This window comes from Ischnura elegans, chromosome 5 (genome assembly GCF_921293095.1).
Source record: "Ischnura elegans chromosome 5, ioIscEleg1.1, whole genome shotgun sequence".
Lineage (NCBI taxonomy): Eukaryota > Metazoa > Arthropoda > Insecta > Odonata > Coenagrionidae > Ischnura > Ischnura elegans.
In genome coordinates this window covers 50,132,008-50,151,990 of record NC_060250.1, presented here as the reverse complement: position 1 = coordinate 50,151,990, position 19,983 = coordinate 50,132,008, and the positions used below count along the sequence as shown (strand labels likewise).

The 19,983-nt window shown below is 39.5% G+C and overlaps 1 protein-coding gene across 2 annotated transcripts in view; it reads left to right on the top strand.

Moving 5' to 3' along the window:
• LOC124158864 (laccase-2-like) overlaps positions 1–19,983 on the top strand; it is a 124,296-nt gene that overhangs the window by 71,298 nt on the left and 33,015 nt on the right. For both annotated transcript variants that reach the window (XM_046534255.1, XM_046534254.1), the window contains exons 2-5: positions 2,093–2,192; positions 9,727–9,847; positions 11,168–11,378; positions 13,255–13,484. In XM_046534255.1, coding sequence (XP_046390211.1) covers positions 2,093–2,192; positions 9,727–9,847; positions 11,168–11,378; positions 13,255–13,484 — 662 coding nt within the window. The remainder of the gene's footprint in view (positions 1–2,092; positions 2,193–9,726; positions 9,848–11,167; positions 11,379–13,254; positions 13,485–19,983) is intronic.

Below are 19,983 nucleotides of genomic sequence, written 5' to 3'. Positions count from 1 at the left end.
AGCTTGTTAATAGCAATAGACCCATGTGCCAAGGGGCATAAATCGAGTTTTTAGTTCTTATATGTGATTGGTGGAGGCTGGTGGCGCTCCTTGTATGATAGCAATGATAATCGTAATTGGTTGCATAATTATAAATATTCTTTTTGCACAAACAATTGCAGCGAACCAAAAAAACTGTTTGAGTTATCTTTCATATGACGTATCAACTATAGCGGTAAGCTAAATGTTAAAAATATTATAATACCTTAAAACCCCTGTATTCATTTTGAAACACCCGGTACATTGAAATGAAGTATTATTTAATCATATCTTTGCCACGGAAGGAACTTTGCCCACTTCCAGTTGTGCCGGTTAATCAGCACGTGAGTTGAAAGGAAGGCCGTTTACCTTCATAGCACGTGCATTTCTCAATGCAGGGACTAATGAGAAACTTGCAATATTAGCGAATGCTCGTCAGCGAATATCTGAGAGCTCGCCTTCGTGAGTGGAAGTATCCGGTGCGGTCAGCGAATTGAAGTCCATGTGCGGCTCGTAGAAATCCGTGAGGCAGGTCAGTGAAACGGTTTCCTTCTCTCTGACACTCAAAAAGACTGCTGTAAACCTCCCGCGGAATCGGAGCCATTAGCGATTGAGTGAAGCAACTTTTTGCTCGCGTTGCCCCACAGTCTGAAAGCCCCCCTGGGATTCGAGCATTGAAGTGGTTGTTGCGAAGCGGATCGTGGTTTGTAGAGTGACCAACCGTATCCGGCGAAAAGATTACGCTCTCACTCGAAGCCTCCTGTTTCACTCGGGCCGGGCTAAATTTTTATTTTCTAATCGTCAGGGGCCCTGATGAAGCTTTTTTTTTAAAATTATAAGAGTCGTCTCTTAAGGAAGTATCCATTTGAATTGCAAATACCTGCTCTACGTAGGAGGGATTTCATGTTCGACGGGAACAATACCATGTGCGTCTCCGTCGATGATATATAAATACCTCTGATGCTTCTTCATGGAATTATTCATCTCTAAATTGGTTGATAATAATGAAGGATTTCGATATGTTCAACGTCTATAGTATCGAAACGTGTCGATTCTATAGGCATATCGACGTCACACCTGTAATCCCGATAAGAGGAGGGATTGCATATGCGACCGGAACAGTCCCATGTGTGTCTCTGTCGATGATGTCGAAATATCTCTGATGTAGATATGACCATAGAATCGACAGATTTCGATATTACATACGTTGATTTTATCGGAATATGTAGTTATTATCGAAAAATTTAGAGATAAATAACTCCATGTAAAAGGAAGGAAATTCTTCTAATTGTTTATCTCTAAATTTGCCGCAAATAACGACAGATTTGATATAAGCAACATCTGTAGTATCGAAATCTGTCGATTTTTATGGACATATCGACACCTCACCTTTACTTCCGGTCAGACTGATGACGTGGACTTCCACGGAGTGTTGCAGTTGGCGAACTTAGGTTTCCGGGTTGTCCTCCGAGTCGATTAATCTTCGTGACTACAGTGTCACCGGCGTAGAAGCAGACGTCTGGTGTGCAGGGCGTCTTCAAACCTAAAAACATCTGCTGTAACGCCGGTGAAATTCGTCTCGAAGATGAATCGACGCGGAGGACAACCCGTAAACCTAGTTGTGCCTCCCGATCATACTCTTCACCAGTCTTTTCTTTAAACTCTTACATAAAGATTCTTTCATCGGCTGTTACATGCTGACACACGCCACCTTAGCCAACGCAATTATCTTCCTGATTTCCTGACTGCTGTATCCGTTTTCCTCCGGTGTGCTGCCCAAATAGTTGAACTGCTTTACCTTTTTTAGTTTGTGGCCATCTATAAGCTTTTGAACATTATGAGGTTTTTGGGGGATAAAGGGCAGCATTAATTGACTTAAAATATTTAATCTCGGGATGAAGTAAATATTCCACACACAGGTAGAATTTTTTTCGTGGTTCATCTTGTTGCAAGGATTGTATTATTTTTACCCCAAGTCCAAAGGTAGTAAATTATATGTATTTTTGCTTTGTATGTATACCATATTTTGTAGTCTTAGTGGCACTGCTGCTCACAAAATACTTTCTTCTTCCAGATCGGACATTCCTATCCTGTGAGCGACCGTGTCACGAATTAGATTGGCCGATGATATGTAGGCTGAAACTCACGTTGGAGGTTTATCAGACGCACACATGGTAAGTTGGTTAAAGGTAACCTCTTGGTTATTTATTAGACGTAAAATATTTATTAAATATGTAAAGCCAAAGCCTTTATGATAAACGTTATTATTAATGGCATAACAATATGATCTATATATTATATTATATTATATTATATAAACAATATGATCTATCGAATTATATTCTTCTGGGGCTTTTGTCTACTATTGAAACGGAAACAGCCACCTCCCGTCTGTTCGCTGCTGTTGGGATTTTGATGTAACCCTAACGACGCCGGGCTACATTTTTATTTTTTAATCGTCAGATGGCCTAATGAAGCTTTTTTTTTATAAATAATAAGAGTCGTCTCTGAAGGAAGTATCCGTTTGAATTGCATATCATAGCTCCATAAAATACTTTCAGCTACCATAATAATGGTCGAGATCATATTACTCACTCGGGTGCACATCGGATGCATTTATCAGTGGGAAAGTGGTGTATGAATAAAAATGAAAATACAATTTAATTTCTTCCAAAATAAATATGATTTTTTATTAACAAAAAGTGATGCAATTACATGTAAGGTTGAATATACAGAAAGTCTTGTGGTGTTTTAAGAGGCATGTATGATTAATCAAGGAGAATAATATTTGAAAATTTAATCGAAATATTGATTGGAGAAATCAATAGTGTGCTACGAAAAATGTTTATATCGCAAATTAATAATGCTTGCGTGAGAACGAAATCTCTTCTCATTAGTAAATTCTTATTTAGCTAATCAGTAAATGATGCGCCTAAAGTCATGTATACCGTTGTTAGTTTGGTAAGATACGTAATGTCTATTTTGAGAAGGATTTCTTCTGCTGGAAACTCGGGATTTATGAATTTGTTACGAAAGGTTCTAAGGGTGTCTCACCTTATGGACGGATTTCAACTATGGCAACAGCATTATATCCATTTTTAGCTAGAATTTATAGCCATTAGTTGGCGTGAAAATTAGTAGTGTGAAGTAGGTACCCCTATCATAATACCTGGTCTAAGTTCTCTAAGGTGGATATTATTTCTTCAGAATCATTTCACAATGGCTATATTCTATGAGCACACCGGGTCGCTATTATTGTTTACCCCGACCTATTTTAAGTTACTGTTAATAACCTCTATAATAACTTATTTACTTTATCGAAATAGATTCATAAGAGAACAAAATCACAGTATGTAGACAAATGACGTTTTCTTCTTGTATGGCCGTATCCTCCGCGACGCATATTTCTTCCACCTTGACAGTTTTCAAGTTTGTTTCTGGAGTAAAATTTCGTTCGACAGCACACTCTAAATGCAATTTTTATTTTGCTCCTGGTCTATTTATGTTGATATTAAAGCAAAAATAATGTTCATCGCATGTGTAACTGAAATGATCCGGCAAGCTTTGTAATACTTTTTTGCATTTTTTTCCATCAGGTCGAATTTGCCCTCATCTCCTGTAGTTTATATTGTTTCTTGAGGATTTTTTCTTTTGTTAGAGGTTAGTATAGAAGACTGGCCGATTCAATTGGCCACATCATTAGATGCTTTAATAGAAATTATCGTGCGGAAAGGTGTTGTTACCAAAATCGTATGTGAAATTTACAAAGTTTTTTTTATTTAACAGAGGAATTATGTAGCTTTTAATCGATTAGCCGATAGAAGAATCCAGTGAAGGGCTCCGTCAAATCAACCTCAGGATTGATGGCAATTGATTATGAGACATAAAAAGAGAACTCGGTCAAAATATTTCTTCCCTTCAGTTTTTCAAAAAGAGCACGGACCCGTCAACCCTCTTTGTAGGCATTGCTTAAAAATGCTGTCTACCATTATATCTAGTATAAATTAATATAAGATTATTTACTAAGATTAAAAACAAAGTTCATGAAACTGCTTTTGTTTCATTACAGGAATTGATATACTATAATTCATCTCTGAACCTAATGAGCAGGCTCGTACTTTTACTGTTATGCTAGATTAAATGTTTTCGCAAGCTTTTTATCGTACAACGTTTTTTTCCATTGGGCCCGATTTGCTCATATCTCCTATCTTGTTTTATGAGGATTTTTTTCTTTTGCTTGAGTGCTGATACTATCTAATTCTAATCACTCATTTATTTTCTTGTAGTTACGTCCTCTGAGCATCACTAATCGATCATTACTGCTAGTATTTTGTCTATATTCAACAAATATTGCTGTTATACTACCTCAGTTCCATAGGACCTTGACCCTGATTCGTTCTCCTTAACTTGATCTCCAAGTGGTTCGTTTCATTTAGTAATATCTACTGTTGCCTATTACCCATCTCAAAATGCCGTATAGGTGAGTTTAATCTGAAAATTTCGCCTTTATGTGCAATCATGAGGAAATCCTGTCTTTATGTCGCTTTCTAACTCAAATTATTGCATACCAAAGCCGTCACGAATGAATCGTGTGCAAGGATAATAGTTTACCGTGTTTATGTCCCTCTTTCCGAAAGGCAGATAATTACATTTTTTCTTTCCTATTTTAATGAACACCTTTCTCCTAGCCGCGGGATTCGATTTCTACGGAACAGACTCTGTGGCTGCCATGGTATTAAACCAAGCACCGAGGAGGTTAATCCACTCAAGAGTCTTTGGAAGAGGATTGATCAATCATGCGAGGGAAAATCGCTTAGGTTTTGGGGTCACTTTCTAGCCCAAATCATTGGATATTTGCATGGATACGATGTGCCAGCTTTGATGCAGTGAAACTTGCATTGCTTGAACTCGTATCAATAGTAACGATTATGAATCGCATTTATTCTCTTTGAACTTTTCGCTGCCAGAAGAACCTGGTATCCTAATAGTACAATTGTAAATTAATTTTACTATATTCATCGTTGTTAATCTAAATAATAAGCCTTATTGAGAATGGTATGATGCTTTGTTAATTTAAATGTTTTCTCGTCATTTCAGCAATTTTATAGAAACTAGTAAGTCAGATACAATTTTTTGTGAGTTGGTATTGGGTCCACCAAGTTCTTATTGTCCAAGATCTATAGTCATCATTTTCTACCGTGTCTATGATCCCTTTGATGGGAAATTACGCATTTACCTTTTGTGGCATAGCTCATAATTTCTTTGTAGTCAGAAGGGGAATATTGGAGGCTACTTCGTAGGACACCCTTTCGTCTGCTTGTCTTTTTTCGTGATGAATCACTTCTTTAAACGTATGCTTCCAACCAACTTAAGAGTAGATGGCAATGATTCCATTAGAAATGAAATTGTATAAAAATACATGGCATGAAAAAATATACTTTTTCAATATCATATTTTGTCAAAATATGGGTCGACAGATAAAAATCTGTGGACCGTACAAAGCGTTTATTCTGTCGTTATGTCATGCTACCACTTTAAAATATTCAGGATATACATTTAGTGGACATTTTTTTAATATTTGCGTATAGCTCAATCATAGATTGTTTACGTCTAAGAAAATAATGACATGAAATACACAAAATTGAGACTCAGGCTAACGTGGAAAAAGGTGCTCTCTGATAACTTAATCCCCCCAAAATTTCAAGATGATATAAAACATTTTATGTTTTTAATGCATCATGAAAAAACTTCGGCCGAGAGGAAGTGATACGACCTTTTTATGGAGCACATTCTGGCTAAATTATGATTCCCGAGGCTGCCACGTATTAAAATCGAGTAAGTTCAACCGATTCAGGCGTGAATGGTGGGAGTTCGACAGATTGAAATGAAAGGTAGCTGCACTTGTCCACGATATTGGAAAAGTGCCACTAAGTTTCATTTCAATATTAAAATCGTGCAGTGGGAGTCGCATTAAATTTGCACTCGAGCCTTAGGCTGTGAATTAATGGATCATGCGCGTGAAAATGACTGCTGTCTTAAAAAAAAGCTAGACACCCGAGTTTGAGGAGCTCTAACGTATAAACGAAGCAATCAATTTCAATGCAACAAAAAGCACACGAAAGAGAGTTTATTTCTACGTTGGCACATTTACTTTAAAAAATAATCGACTCCATTGTTTTACCTGTACTAAATTTTTTCTCAAATAAGTACCCGTTTTTTGCGCCTAAAATCAAGTTGCCCAACTTTAAGCGCTTGGTATTTCCGTAGTTTTCGTTCCAATAACTTCAATTTTGATGCAATAAAGCCAGATCTAGCATAAACAGGTTGGAGAATTCAAATTGTTTACACAGCTAAAATTGATGGATTTTTTGTAAACAACGCAAATATCTGCTAACTTCGAAACCATTGGGTCAATTAAGGTTGATGTTTTTTCCTACCCTTCATTATCTAGAGCGGCAAGTTGTGGAGCTTTGAGGTAGCGGCAGCCTGTGAAACGGAATTAGACGTCCCTTCACTTGGTGCATTTCTCCTTGGCTGCGAGCATCTTCCCCGAAGCTACTCACTCTTGAATGGGAGAGGAGGAAGATACACTTCGGTCATCGCCGCGATCTCGTAAAGCCTTTTCTTCCTAACTGTTGTTCTTTTTGCGCTACCTTCCGCCAAGGCATTGCTCATCCACTCTTTAGGTCACGGCTCCCATAACGGTTCTAACAGGTGCACTGACAGCTTCGTGTTCAGCCATGAAATGGACAAGTGCGGTTATCGTACGTCATATTTCGAGCTCTTCTAAAGTCCTCGAGGTGATTTATGAGGATATGCTGTTGAATTAATATTGTGGCAGGTGTCACGGTAAACTGAGAACTCCTCTACTGATAGCCTTATAGTCCAAAGAGGTTCAGAAAGTGCGAAAAAGTGTGAATTAAGAGTAAGTAATGATGAATCGATTCGTTCCAAAATGTTGTACATTGTAAAGGAACTTTTGTTAAATAGAAATGAAGTTCTATTAGCTGCTCATTGGTCGTATATCCGTTATTCTAATCCCACGAAGTCATACTGAACTAAAAAAGGAGCTGTGAAGTTCCTTGAGGCGCATCATATTTCGCCTAAGATATCTATGTGTTCCAAGGCGTGAAATAGATATTCTCTGCAATTTTCAGCAAACTGTTTTTGCTTTCGGCCACATAGGCAATGTAATATATATGTATGCGACATGTATAGCGAATATGAGCTCAAGTTAATGGGAAAAGTAATTGAGTGGTCATAATAAAAGTAAACTGATAGAACGTAAATATAGAAGAAACGTAAAAGATTCGGAATAGCATGTTTTTGCCACCTCAGTGACCGCTCGCGATTAGTGATAACTCGATGTCTTCTATATTTACATTGTGTCTGTGTATTTTGTGTTATAAATTTATATTTTAGCAAATTAACAATCAATTCTGGACGAAGCAAGATAATAAGTTTCCCCAGATCTTACCATTCGTTACAAAAATGATTTACACGTATGTGGAGGCCACATTGTGTTGTTCATCAATGACCTCCGTTTTAAAGTATGTAACCGTCAGAAATATAATTAGTCATCATTTTGTAAAAAAATATTAATTATTCAGATATAAAAACTCGTAAAAATCTCTCGAAATACAATTCATCTAACTATATGAACGGAAGTGTTTTGATATCATAAATTTATGACTAATTGAGGTTGGAAAGAATTATATATGTGTACATCTGATGTCGCAGTAGTGGATGGGTTTAGTCGTGGTTTAAGTGAGGTACAGTTCTATTAGATTTTAGTAATAAAAATGGTTGAATCTAAAATAGTTATCATTTGTTAGTACTCTCTGTCACCTCATCAAATAATGTCATTTAAATCGATGTAAAATCGTGTGACTGCCATTGTCAACTTTGAGCTGCATTGAAAAATTACTGCATCAAACAAGTAACTTTGTGCGCAGTCACGCGCACGGGTTCAAAGTTATATATACCAAGAGAGAAATTCGCCGTGAAAAATCGTTTGGCTTAACCGGTATTCTAATCCGGATATCCCAATTGCCGGTCAGGTAGGCTACCAGTTACACCACCAAGACATGTGCTATCAAAAAGAAACTCAGCCTGGGTTTACCGAGCGGCTATCGAGATATCCGGGTTTGAATCCCGGCTAAGCCAAATTAGTTTTTTCATGGCGAATTTAATCCTTGGTGTGTAGATAATTGTGATTGTGTGCCTTTTTTGTATTATTTACATAGCAATGGTTTGTACGACTCAAATTCCACTAATGTTTTAGAAAACTTGGGTAACATGTACTCCCAACACTTATTCATGTAGCGGTTCTTACTCATTGTTTCAAAATATTTTTCAAAAATCATCTTTCGCTCCCACGGAATTGTCATCCCTGTTTCATGAAATGCTCCAAATCTTAATGCGTTGCTTTAGCTATCGAATTCGAGTCTTTCCACAGCAAAGAGGTGAATACCCTAAGTGTGCATTTAGCGGAAAGATTTCCCTTCGAAACATAATTGTGAGCTTCTCTTGATTTTGATATTTTTATCGGCAAATAACAGAACTTATATGTAAACATAACTGAATTTAACCGATTCTTACGTGATATAGTGGATGTTGGACGCATAGAAATAAAAAGTAGTTGCATGTTTCCACGATTATTTTAATGCGTACTACCCATTATAGCTCACAGAGCCATAATTTGGAACAGATCACCCAAGCAGTAGGTAACATTGAGTATTGAAGAATCATATAGGTATACTTGAATCGCACTGAAAACTCGTGTGTACAAAACTCCTAATAAAATGGAACTAATAGTTCGAATAACCTTTGGTTTCATAAAAGGTATACTGGTGTAGTTTCCACCGACAGAAATTCTATCTTACTTCGCGTTTTTCCCTTTTGCTTCCTAAGAATAATTCCCTCAGATTTTCATCACCCCATTGGCACGGAGACCACGCCTTTCAATTTTGATCGCAGAGCAAAAAAAAATGACGCTCCCCGCACCCGCTGTTGAAATGATTTCTCAACCTTTCTCTTTAGCTTCCGGCATTTTTTACTATCGGAGTTCGATATTTTTCGAATGAATCTAAAGATGGTGCATTTTTGTGGAAAAGTTGATTTTTTTGGCAGAATATGGTGAGAATGATACATGTGAAAGTCCAGTGGAGTTGTTTTTGAATGGATATTTCATATCTACATTGTATTAAAATATTATATGTTCCAAATCCTTATGGCTTCTGAGCTTATTGTAATTAAGTAAAAAATTATTTACAAATCGCACGGGAATAAAGTTTACGGGAATAATTTATTTTTACAACCTGTTATGTTATATATTAATAGCAATAAATTAGCTTCGAAGTACAATTCATCTTATTAACTTCAATTTCGAATAAGTGATAGACGTTATGATAAATCGCATTTAGGTTTTCCATATTCGGACCTCAAGCTTTTTAAATTATGTCATGCTGTATTACTATTTTTTATTATTGTAATTTAACTATTTTTTCATCTTAAAATCTTATGAAACGCTCGATATATCACTTTCTTTACTCAATAGGCTCTGCCGTATCATTTAATGTTCATGGTGGAATATAAACATATCGCAGAGCACTGAGCAATTTTCAGTGCAAAGCAAGATGTGTCTATTGTGTCCATTCCTTTTCCATTTTGTACCGATTTGAAGGTTCTTCATTTCCGCATTTTCAGGTCGTGTGGCGACTGCCCAAGCAATCAGACTGACTGCTTCAACCCCAACTGCGTGACAGCCGATGGAGTGGCACAGGCACTCCTTACAGCAAACAGGCAACTGCCTGGACCAAGTATACAGGTATGATATTCATTAAATTATTGACTATGGAAAATAAAACTCATCGGTGATCATCGGATCGGTTAAATAGCGGATCTTAATAATATTCTTATAACGAAAAGCCAGATTTATTTCCAATCACGTGATCATCTTTACTTCAAAGGTTTAAATTCATCCTATAGTTTCTCTGGCCAGCCTATTCCAAAATGCCATGAGTTCTGTCTGGGAGTTCTTTTTACTCCAATCTTACATTCACCCCTCACATTAACCACATATCTACAAAAGCAATGACTCTAGTTGGACTTTTATACAGGTTTCCAGAAATATAGATTCCTTTAGCTCTGAAATCTGTCTTTTCCGAATGTGTTCTTCCACTCATTGATTATTGTTCGCCCATATGGTCCTCAGCCTGTCCCTCAAATCTCAAAACTCTTAATAGGCCTATTAATTTCTTTACTAACGAGGCGAAAAAATCGTAACCCCTTCCTCCATAATCTCACTTCTCATGATCTCCTCTCTCAACTTGCCATAGTTCCCTTAAAACGACGACGTACACTCATTGACCTCAGGTTTTTCCACCGAATCATGAATGGTCACTTCAGGTCTAACGACATTCCCCCATCAGGAAACTTCCTCTTTAAATCCTTCATTCTTTGTTTCGCCCCCTAGCTAAATTACAATTGAGCGGATGAGGCGTTCATACATTACAATATATCTGAGTGTATTTAATTCGTGTTTTTTGTTGTTGTTTTTTGTTAGACTTGATTATTTAACAATTTGTTCACAAATCCGATGTAAAAGGTCTTATGTACTGTTAGAACGTTGGTTTCCGCGGCGATGGTCTGATCTCTGTATTGTTTCAGGGTTTTCTTCCGCGTCAGCTTGTTTATACGCAACAGTTTCGCTGGCTATCCTGCCAGCGCCTTTAGGTCGAAGGTGTCGGCTGTTGGGCAAAGAAAGTTTTAGTTAAGGAGTGCCGATACTTCCCTAGACGAATCAGGGAAGCAATAGAAATTCAAAAAACACCGTTGAATTTCAATAGAGAAGATGGATACTTCCTTTACAGCGCCTGGAAAAGAGTCATCAAAGAGAGAACCAAGCAGAGAGAAGCGCCCAGTCAGTCAGCAAATCACAGAGCAGCTCCCATCGAGCCAACGGTGTATAAGCAAGGCAGAAACCAACATCCGACACCTTCGACCTGAAGACGCTGGTAGGATAGCCAGCGAAACTGTTGTCTACAAACAAGCTGACGCGGAAGAAAACCCTGAAGAAATGCAGAGATCGGTCTTATGTACTGTTTTTGGATTTAATACAAATAAATATCCTGCCCTTCTTCTACAGGTGTGCGAAAACGACATCCTGGTGGTGGATGTGTGGAACCGGGTGCCTGGAGCGGGTTTGGGTGTTCACTGGCGCGGCATGCCGCAGCGGGAGACGCCGTTCATGGACGGTGTGCCCATGGTCACGCAATGCCCCATCCCAGCGCACACAACTTTCCAGTACAAGTTCCGTGCTTCCAAAGCGGGCACGCACCTATGGCACGCACACTCCGGCGAGTACTATTCAATCATCGACGTCATCCCCACTATCGCCCGAGTAGTAAAACTTCATCATCCGATGTCCATAACGGCGGATAATGGCCTTGCCTCGTCTCAATATAGGCTCGTGGTTTGGAGTACTCGGGCAGGCAGTAGAGTACTATTGTAGAATATTCGCTAGCAATAAATATGCAGGCAGTAAATTGACACTTACTATCATCCCTTTTCAAATATCTTTGCGACTGGCCCAGTCGTGCTGCTTCGGAATGTTTCGAGCGGCGTCGCTGCAGGAGGCGGGACGTACGTCACTACAGTCCGGCCGTCGAGAGTTGTCCGATGACAGTTCAAAAGGAGGGGCGGAGAACCCTGCGCCTGCACGGTTTGCAGCCAATTGCTGTCCCCCAAACGCACCTCATACCCTCGCCCAGTCATACAACGTTGTCTCATGGATATGAAGCACTGAAACAAGCCTGAGCCACCAAAACAAGCCCTTTCTGCGAATCGCCAAAACAAAGGAATCTTCCTTTGGGTCCTTCACGCTCGTCGTCCCTTCTGGTTCCTTTCTTAAGGGAACCCTTTTGTTTACGTGTGGTGTGGGCGTTTCCATTTCTTACCTGGCAACCTTGCCCCCTACTCCTTCTAGCTGTCATCGGACAACTCTCGGCGGCCGGACTGTAGGGATGTGTGTTGTGGGGAGGAAGAGGGGCCATGTTTTCTCAAAAGACTTTCTTCAGTGTATGTAAACGGACTATTGCGTCAAAAACCCTCTTCCCACTCGGCAACACAGCTAACTTACGAAAAATACATCGCGTAGGTCTGAAAGTGACTGCATTTCCCAGAGACTAAGCTGCGCCTATCGCATTTTGGTTGTTTTTTCAAGAAGTCACGTGTCCTCCTCCCTCATCCCCCGAAAAATTTGGCCCTGCCTCTCAGTGCAAAGATGTTTGAAATGGACTCTAATATTCGTATGGTAGAAATATTCCAGGCCATACCAGCACAATGGTGATAATAAAAAGTTTTCTTGGGGTTAAGGCTGAAATCGCTTCCTCCATCTAACCCCTTAAATATTCGCCGTTGCGGGAATCGACCACGGGCCTTCCGGGTAAGAGTAGTATATCCCAATCGTAATACATTTCGGGAGTAATCATAATTTCACCAGATTTGTGTGGGATTATGATGCTGAATCGCAAATCAATACCCTTTACAGCGACGCCAACGTCCAGTTTAGAATGTTGATCAATTAAAATCTTCTATCTCGTTAGCTTTTGTAGTTGAATTGATCTAAGGTTCTTTTCTGTCAATTTTCGGCACGTTTTATCTCTTTCTTTTCTACTCTTTTTCAAATTCATATATCGTTAATCACTTTTAATTTATTCATCGCATAATTCATCGCTGAAACCTTAATCAGTGGTGTATTTTACATGGCTCCGGAACACATTTTGTTTTAATCATTGGTTGCGACAATAAATCCGTAATTCACGATCATAAATTTATATTTGTAATGAAAAATGTAATTTGTAATATCAAATGAAAAATGCGCGCATACGTGGACACTTGGATTACATTTTTTCGCACTTTTACTTTCTTTTTCCTGCAATATTGCCAGAATCCCTAAATTCTATAAAATTGTCCTATATTTTGTACGTAGCATCGACGGTTTCGACGCCTGTAGCTCAACAAGTATGCACCTTAGAAAAATGGGAAACTTAACTACTCGGACATCCGAAGAAAACAATGGGTTAAAACAATGTTTAAAAAACAATATTATTAAAAAAAGAAACATTCAGTGTAAATTAACAAATTCTTATTTGCTATTGCATCTATTATATTAACCGTCCTAAACTAATGGAAAGCGTTAGCTATAACTGCACTGTTTTTATTCCCGGTCAGGCGCGGAATCGGCGGACGGACTTTTCGGCGCCCTGGTGGTCCGGCAGCCGTCTTCCAAGGATCCGCACAGGGCCCTCTACGACGTGGACGACCCCGACCACGTGATCGTGCTCGCCGAGTGGTCTAGGGGCTTCGCTCTGCAGAGGCTTGCGGACGCGCACGCGGGGGACGCCGGAGAGCCAGACCTCGTGGACACGCTGCTCATCAACGGAAGGGGCGAGGACCGAACGGTGAGTCTGCCCAGGTCGCGGCAACGTAGATTAGATTGATTGGCAAGATCAGGGGTCTCCAAAATATGGCCCGCGGGCTACTACTGCCCCGACACACAATTTCATCCGGCCTGCGAAACAAATCCCTGTTTTTTACTTACAATTCTTACTATAGGCTCATCTAATTTGGAACCTAATTTTAATGAAATTTTGAAGTCTAAACGACAGTATCATTCGTCACACCAATTTGGTTGCATAAAACTGGGGGCAAGAACTAAATTTAGTTTACCCTGATTTTATCCAATAAGTTAATTTTTAAATTTTCCCTATTTACATTTTAATTTTTGATTAAATTACTGGTTTGATTTGTTTTTTTAAATTCCTTCAGCTTGCATAAATGTGAGAAATATTAAATATGGCCCTTACATTGAAGAGTTCGGAGACTTCTGGACTAGATAGGTAGAAAATTTCAACGGAAACCATGGCTACTCCAACAGTAACGCGTGGAAGAAAGTGCTTGCCAATCAGCAGAATTCAGCGAAGCGACGAAAAACACTTTATAAGGCGGCGTATTTCATTCTCGCTATTTTTTCCTATAAGCCGGCCTCAAGGACTGGATTGAAAAGTAGAGAATATAATCTGCTTATTCACAAAATATTTAAGGCAAACACTTCCTACGGTTAATTTATTCCTATTTTTTTACCCACCGGATTTTACACCAATTCAATGTGCTGTGAACAGTGCTTTCTTTACTCGGCTAATCACGTCGCCTACCACTTACAGAAATATTCCTCGGGCTATGTTGCACTGTGATTTTTTTCTCAACCAATGGGTAGGCATCGCTATCTCTAATGACTATAACGAAGTGAAATCTGATCTTTTCCCTACCATGTAATAGCAAATAGCTAAATACACCCTAGGCTAATTAATTGGCTTTAGGTTGTTCTGTACTATGCCATGGGTTTTGAAAACGAAACTAATGTCGAAATAAGATTTGATGCTTTCCCGACGAATAATGTGGGTAAATTTTTCTCAGGATTCCCAACGGTTCAAATGCTCCATTTTAGCCATGAGGATGAGCCCTGAGTCGGAGCTCGAAACGTCGGTTCAATGGAGTATATAACCCAGTGAGAATCCCGAGAAAAATTTATCCACACAACTATTGTCGTTGAATCCAGTGGAGCATAATGATAATCTCGTGGAATCGTGTTTCATCTATCTATATATGAAAGAGGATTTCTGTTTGTCTGCCCGCTACGCATTTCCATACAGCTGCATTTATTGCGGCCAAACTTAGTACATATGTGCATCTCAAGCTCCCAAAGCCTGTAGTGCTACTTCTAGCTGTGTCCGACGAGTTCTTTGCGTCGTTTTCTCGTTACTGTTTGTTACGTCACGCCACACAACTTCTGTTGTTGAATATCCTGTTGGGTAGGCAAACCCCTTACCCTCTCAAAGGGAAAACGTAACTCAAAGGATTCTACAGTTATCTGTTAATCCTCTTGGTGCTAACCTTTTTGCTGGAGTATGCGTTAACACGAAGTTTTTGGTCTACGCACGTAAGGACACACATAACAATGAATCTTGTGGAGCGGAGTATGAGCTGATACCTTGCGCGGCAAACGGAATTCATTTTTTCCATTGTTTGCTGTTAAGCGCACCTAAAAATCCTGCTCTGTGACCATGAATTCCAAGTTTCCCTCTTCTCTGGGTAATATCCTTCCCGAGCAATACCGTGTGGCTTGGTATTTTTTATTTGAAAAATCATCATGCCTCGTTCACATTACGATCGTCCGAGCCGTCGTCGGAACTACCGTGCATTCACACGACGATGGTTAAAACCTGTGCTGCCCTCTAGTGCTGACATCTAAAATGAACGGGAAATTGAAGGTTAGCAAAGCTGTTGAGGTATGCATGGACAAGATATTACTGTGTTCAACGTGTATTTACCGAATAATTTTTCTTCCGCCCATATTCTTCCTTCCTAGGACAAATCCATGAAAAAAATAGAGCTTCACGAGCTTTTCGTCTTTCTCTTGTCACTTCCGTATCCGGTCTCCCAGCGCCTAACCATCGTAAAGTGGCAACGTTCGAAACTACGTCAACTATAGTCAGGACTTGCATTCACACGGCTAGTTCGGTCAACTATCGTTAGGACGACGGCTCGGACGATCGTTATGTGAACGGGGCATCAGTGGACTGGACCGCCATCAGCTCTCGCGTGATGTTTGAGATCAATCGAATGCAGCGGACTGCGGCCAAGGAGACCACTTTTCGCGAGCCCTAAAACAACGTATTTGGTCTTACACAACAGTTTGAGCAAATTCTTCGACTGGTGAGAGTCAGGGTCACCTGAGGAGCAGGTTTTTTACGAAGATAAAGTCTTTGTGAAGCATTCTTAAGTCGTTTAGAAAGTGGTTGTGATCTTGAAAAAGCTGGTCCGGTAACCTGCAGCAGCATCCAGCCAGTTTCCCGCGGCGACTCGCTAAGTCCGCTCGCTGCCTTGACCTCCAAGTGGGAAGACTCATCAGGAAAATACTTCCGGATGTGAGTCAACTTGGCCTATTTCCAATGTTTTGGCAACCGATAAATACTCTCCCACGTTTCAGACAATAGGAACAAAGCTTCCAAAGTTGAACTGAATAAAATATGACGGCCAGCAACACTTTTCCCACATTTTGAAATATACAGATATCCAAAGCAACCCAGACGTATTTGACCAATATTTAATAATAAATCAATCGAATAAATATAATAAATTCATTTGAATCATCAGTTTAATGTCAAACATGTCATTACCGCTTTAATTGTATGAAATCTTTATTTAATCACTGTATTAAATAAAGTGCAAGCTTTCGTTTACAAATTTTCATTAGCTTGAATACAATGGAAGTGCAATCTTCAGATAAATGAACCATTAATTTCATTGTTTTGTGCATATACTTTATTACAATTTTAAGGGATGCTCTTTTTAAAAGTGTGGAATAACTTTTCTCAATTTAAATAACTTTTCTTCAATTTCTAACGTGCTCAATGTCATCCCCTCTTTAATCAACGGAACCGGTCGACAAGGTTTAGGTCAGACCTCATTACAAACCGAGCAATGTGGGATGATCAGCCACATTTCTCTCTGGCTGAAATGTCAAGAAGTAATGTTTCCGCAAAATTATAGATCCTCCTGTTATAGAAAAAGTTGTAAGTACAATTTACTAAAATTGTCGGATCTTCAACAGATAAGAAAATGCAAGTAACGCGAAAATTGGGCAACATCAATGTTAGCATACAATTCATGTTATATTTTTTATTAATAAGCATTAAAATTAATATGTAACTTCATATATTGTACGCAGTAATGAGAGAGGAAAATACAGGATTTTATTTTTGCTAATCACGGATTTTCGAGTCTCTCGTTAAAAGTTGAAGTTCATATCTTATGTCTCGTAAAAAGCTGGCCAGCTACGGAAGTTAGGCATGGCCAGCCAGCTTTTTACGAGACAGAAGATATGAACAATATATATCGCCTTCTTACTCTCAGGACGCCAGTTCTAGACTCAATTCGTAAATTGCTTTTGCTTGAAAAATTTCATGTGCAACCTTTCGGAATGAGAAGGTCTATTCCAATACATCTAAGTAGAATTTTAGGTCACTAGCATCGACGGATCAATTCTCTGAGGCATTCCCCAACACCAATGCAGACATTGCTACGATGAAAATGAAATGGATAACTGGATGGTGAAAATGATTGGAAATGGATGTATACTAAGATTTTGCTGGTAGAAAATTCGGATGAATCTAAACTGATTAAAGGTCCCACTCAGTGTCACTATACATGAAAAACCTTTTATCCCGTAGAGATGACTGTAAAGACAAAGCAAACAGGCGTCCATGAACAAGCAATTCTAAATCAAATATTATCTACCCGAGTAGGAGGCATTTTCCGGTCTCTAGTAGTTATCAGCGCCCATTGGATGGTTAAGACACCTACTTCATACGAATTATAGAACTTTCTCCGGCTTACAGGCCTAAGCAATATATGATATTTGAATAGTTTGTGCCGAAATCTGGGATTTTATATGAACGACACGAAAATGTATCTGTATATTATGCAACTTTATATATATTATCTCTCATGGCGAAGGAATTACTTTCTTTCCTCGAATACAATTCTCCTTACTCACTTAGTCACTTACACACACTGAGGTTTGTTTGATTAGGGTAGGATAGATCTCACTCCAGACTTGGCCGAAGATGAGTGAAAATCACACATCGAAGTTAGGTGGGCCAGTTCCTCCCCTGTACGCCATTTTTCGGGGAAATCAAACTTTAATACTCCAGCAGGAGATTATTTATTTAATCCCATGCCACCGAATACAGCGCATGTCGGTCATTTTACATCGGGATATTCAGCAAATTTAACAAATATACGTGCACAAATAACCATGCCCTCGATAGGGGCAACCTACCCACAGTGGTGTAGCCAGGAATTTCGTTCGGGAGGGGAGATCCAAAACCAGGGGGGAAAACTTTTTTAAAACAGGGTTCTAAGTAATGGGTTTTAAACTAATTTTAACACTTTTCATAATCGAAGAAACTTGATTTGTTAAAGAAATATTTTGTAAATTCATGATTTTTCAATTTTTAGTTTTCTTATATGAATGAAAATTGTCCTGGCTACGCCACTGCCTACCTAGGTAGGACACGAACCCGTGACCTCTTGTTTGGCGGGCGAGGACTTTACCCTCGCCTCATTTGTAGGAGATTGATGAAGCATGAAACGCAATGGACCCAAACAGCACTCCTTGAAATGAGAGTTGGTACTAACGTAAGGAATGAAGTGACTCAGAAAAAGACGCATGGCTAGCACTTCACTCTTCAAACACTTTTCCTCACAAAAACTTCACACTTTCTTCTGAGAGAAGTCAACATAGATGGCATTAAACCAAGGTGAGACGGCGTCTCACCAATCTATGTACTGAATGGAACGTGACAATTCCGTCACTTTCTCGGTAGGATAATAGGCGATTCGTGAAAGGGCAAATACCCTGAGGACCGCAGCCGTAGAAAGCACTCCTTCCCATCAATTTCTCCCAAGCAACGTTGTTCCACATTAGCTCTGTCCGACATACGATCCATCACCAACGTAGATCAAGTAAGAGTTCGACGCCCTTCGCAGACAGAGATATTGGCACTGCTAACCGCCGCCATGGGGCCTGCATAGAGGAGGCCCAATTCCATCCCATAGAAGGCTAATTTCCGTTTCCATTTCCGTCGCATTTTTTAATCGGTTTTCAAAACTGTCCGCGACGCGGCATGGTAGCTACCATACCGCGTTAGCTAGTTAGTTGCTAGCAAAGCGATCCATTGTTATCCAATATTTTGCAGTATGATGTTTGTAATTGCGAGGAATAGCATTGAAAAGTTATGAATTTCAAAGATCACATCATCATGTATATATATTTCGGCTAACACCCCTAATTACACCTCATTTCCCCGTGAAACTCAGTTCAATTTCTCCGTCAGTGACGGGAGTCACGACTTTCGCAAACCCTTTTAAATTCGCGGTAGTTGAAAATTAGAGGACGACATGAGGATCCCTTTTGTAATATTCGCGTCCTCTCCTATAGTCGAGAAAAGCGAGGACATTACGATAGAAGGTTTTCCTCTCGACCGCTAAATGTTTTTTCAGCCACCGCACGTTGAAATGGAGTTTAAAAAATGGGACACTAGCGTCGTTGACTGGCAGAGAGATCCGAATTTCATGAAGTAATAAGCCATAACTAGGACTGTTGAGTTGGATGCGGGTTCACTTACCCTGGAAAGGTAAAACTGGTCCCCTATATTTGTTGTGTCATTTGTCCCCTTAGTACGCATTAAACGCACAATCAAAACCGCGGAAGAGGTGGTATATATACTCGCCAGCAGCTGGACGATTCCCAAATCCATATGTATAAAAAGAGGATGTCTGTTTGTATGTCTCTTATGCATTTCCATACGGCTTAACGGATTGCGACCAAAGTTAGTACGTAGGTGCATCTCATGGTCGCAAAACCCCTAGTGCTACTTTCGGTTGTGCCCATGATCATACCTGCTTTGTTCCTTTACCTAAAATTCCTGCCATGTGACTATGAATTCCAAGTTCCGAGTTTCTCACCTCTCTGGATACTAACCTTCCTGAGCAACACGGGGTGGTCTGCTTGATTATATATATTCAGATCATATAATTGTGGGAAAACTAGCGAGCGAATAGCATGCGGGTTACCTTCTATGGTGATCCGTTGTCAATTTGCTTAATCGTTCGCAGAATACTTAAAATTTACTCACTTACTTGTTAGTAGCGGAAAACAATGGGAATTCTCACATAAGCTATTGATTTCTTTTGCATAGTGCTGAAAGTTAAAGTTATCGCAATCGCTAATTTCATTAACCGTAACTAGGACTGTTTACCGGCATTTATTAATTTGATGGTGCAATCAATCAAATTCATAGATTTTGAATGCTAGTCCTCGCGATTGCGAACACC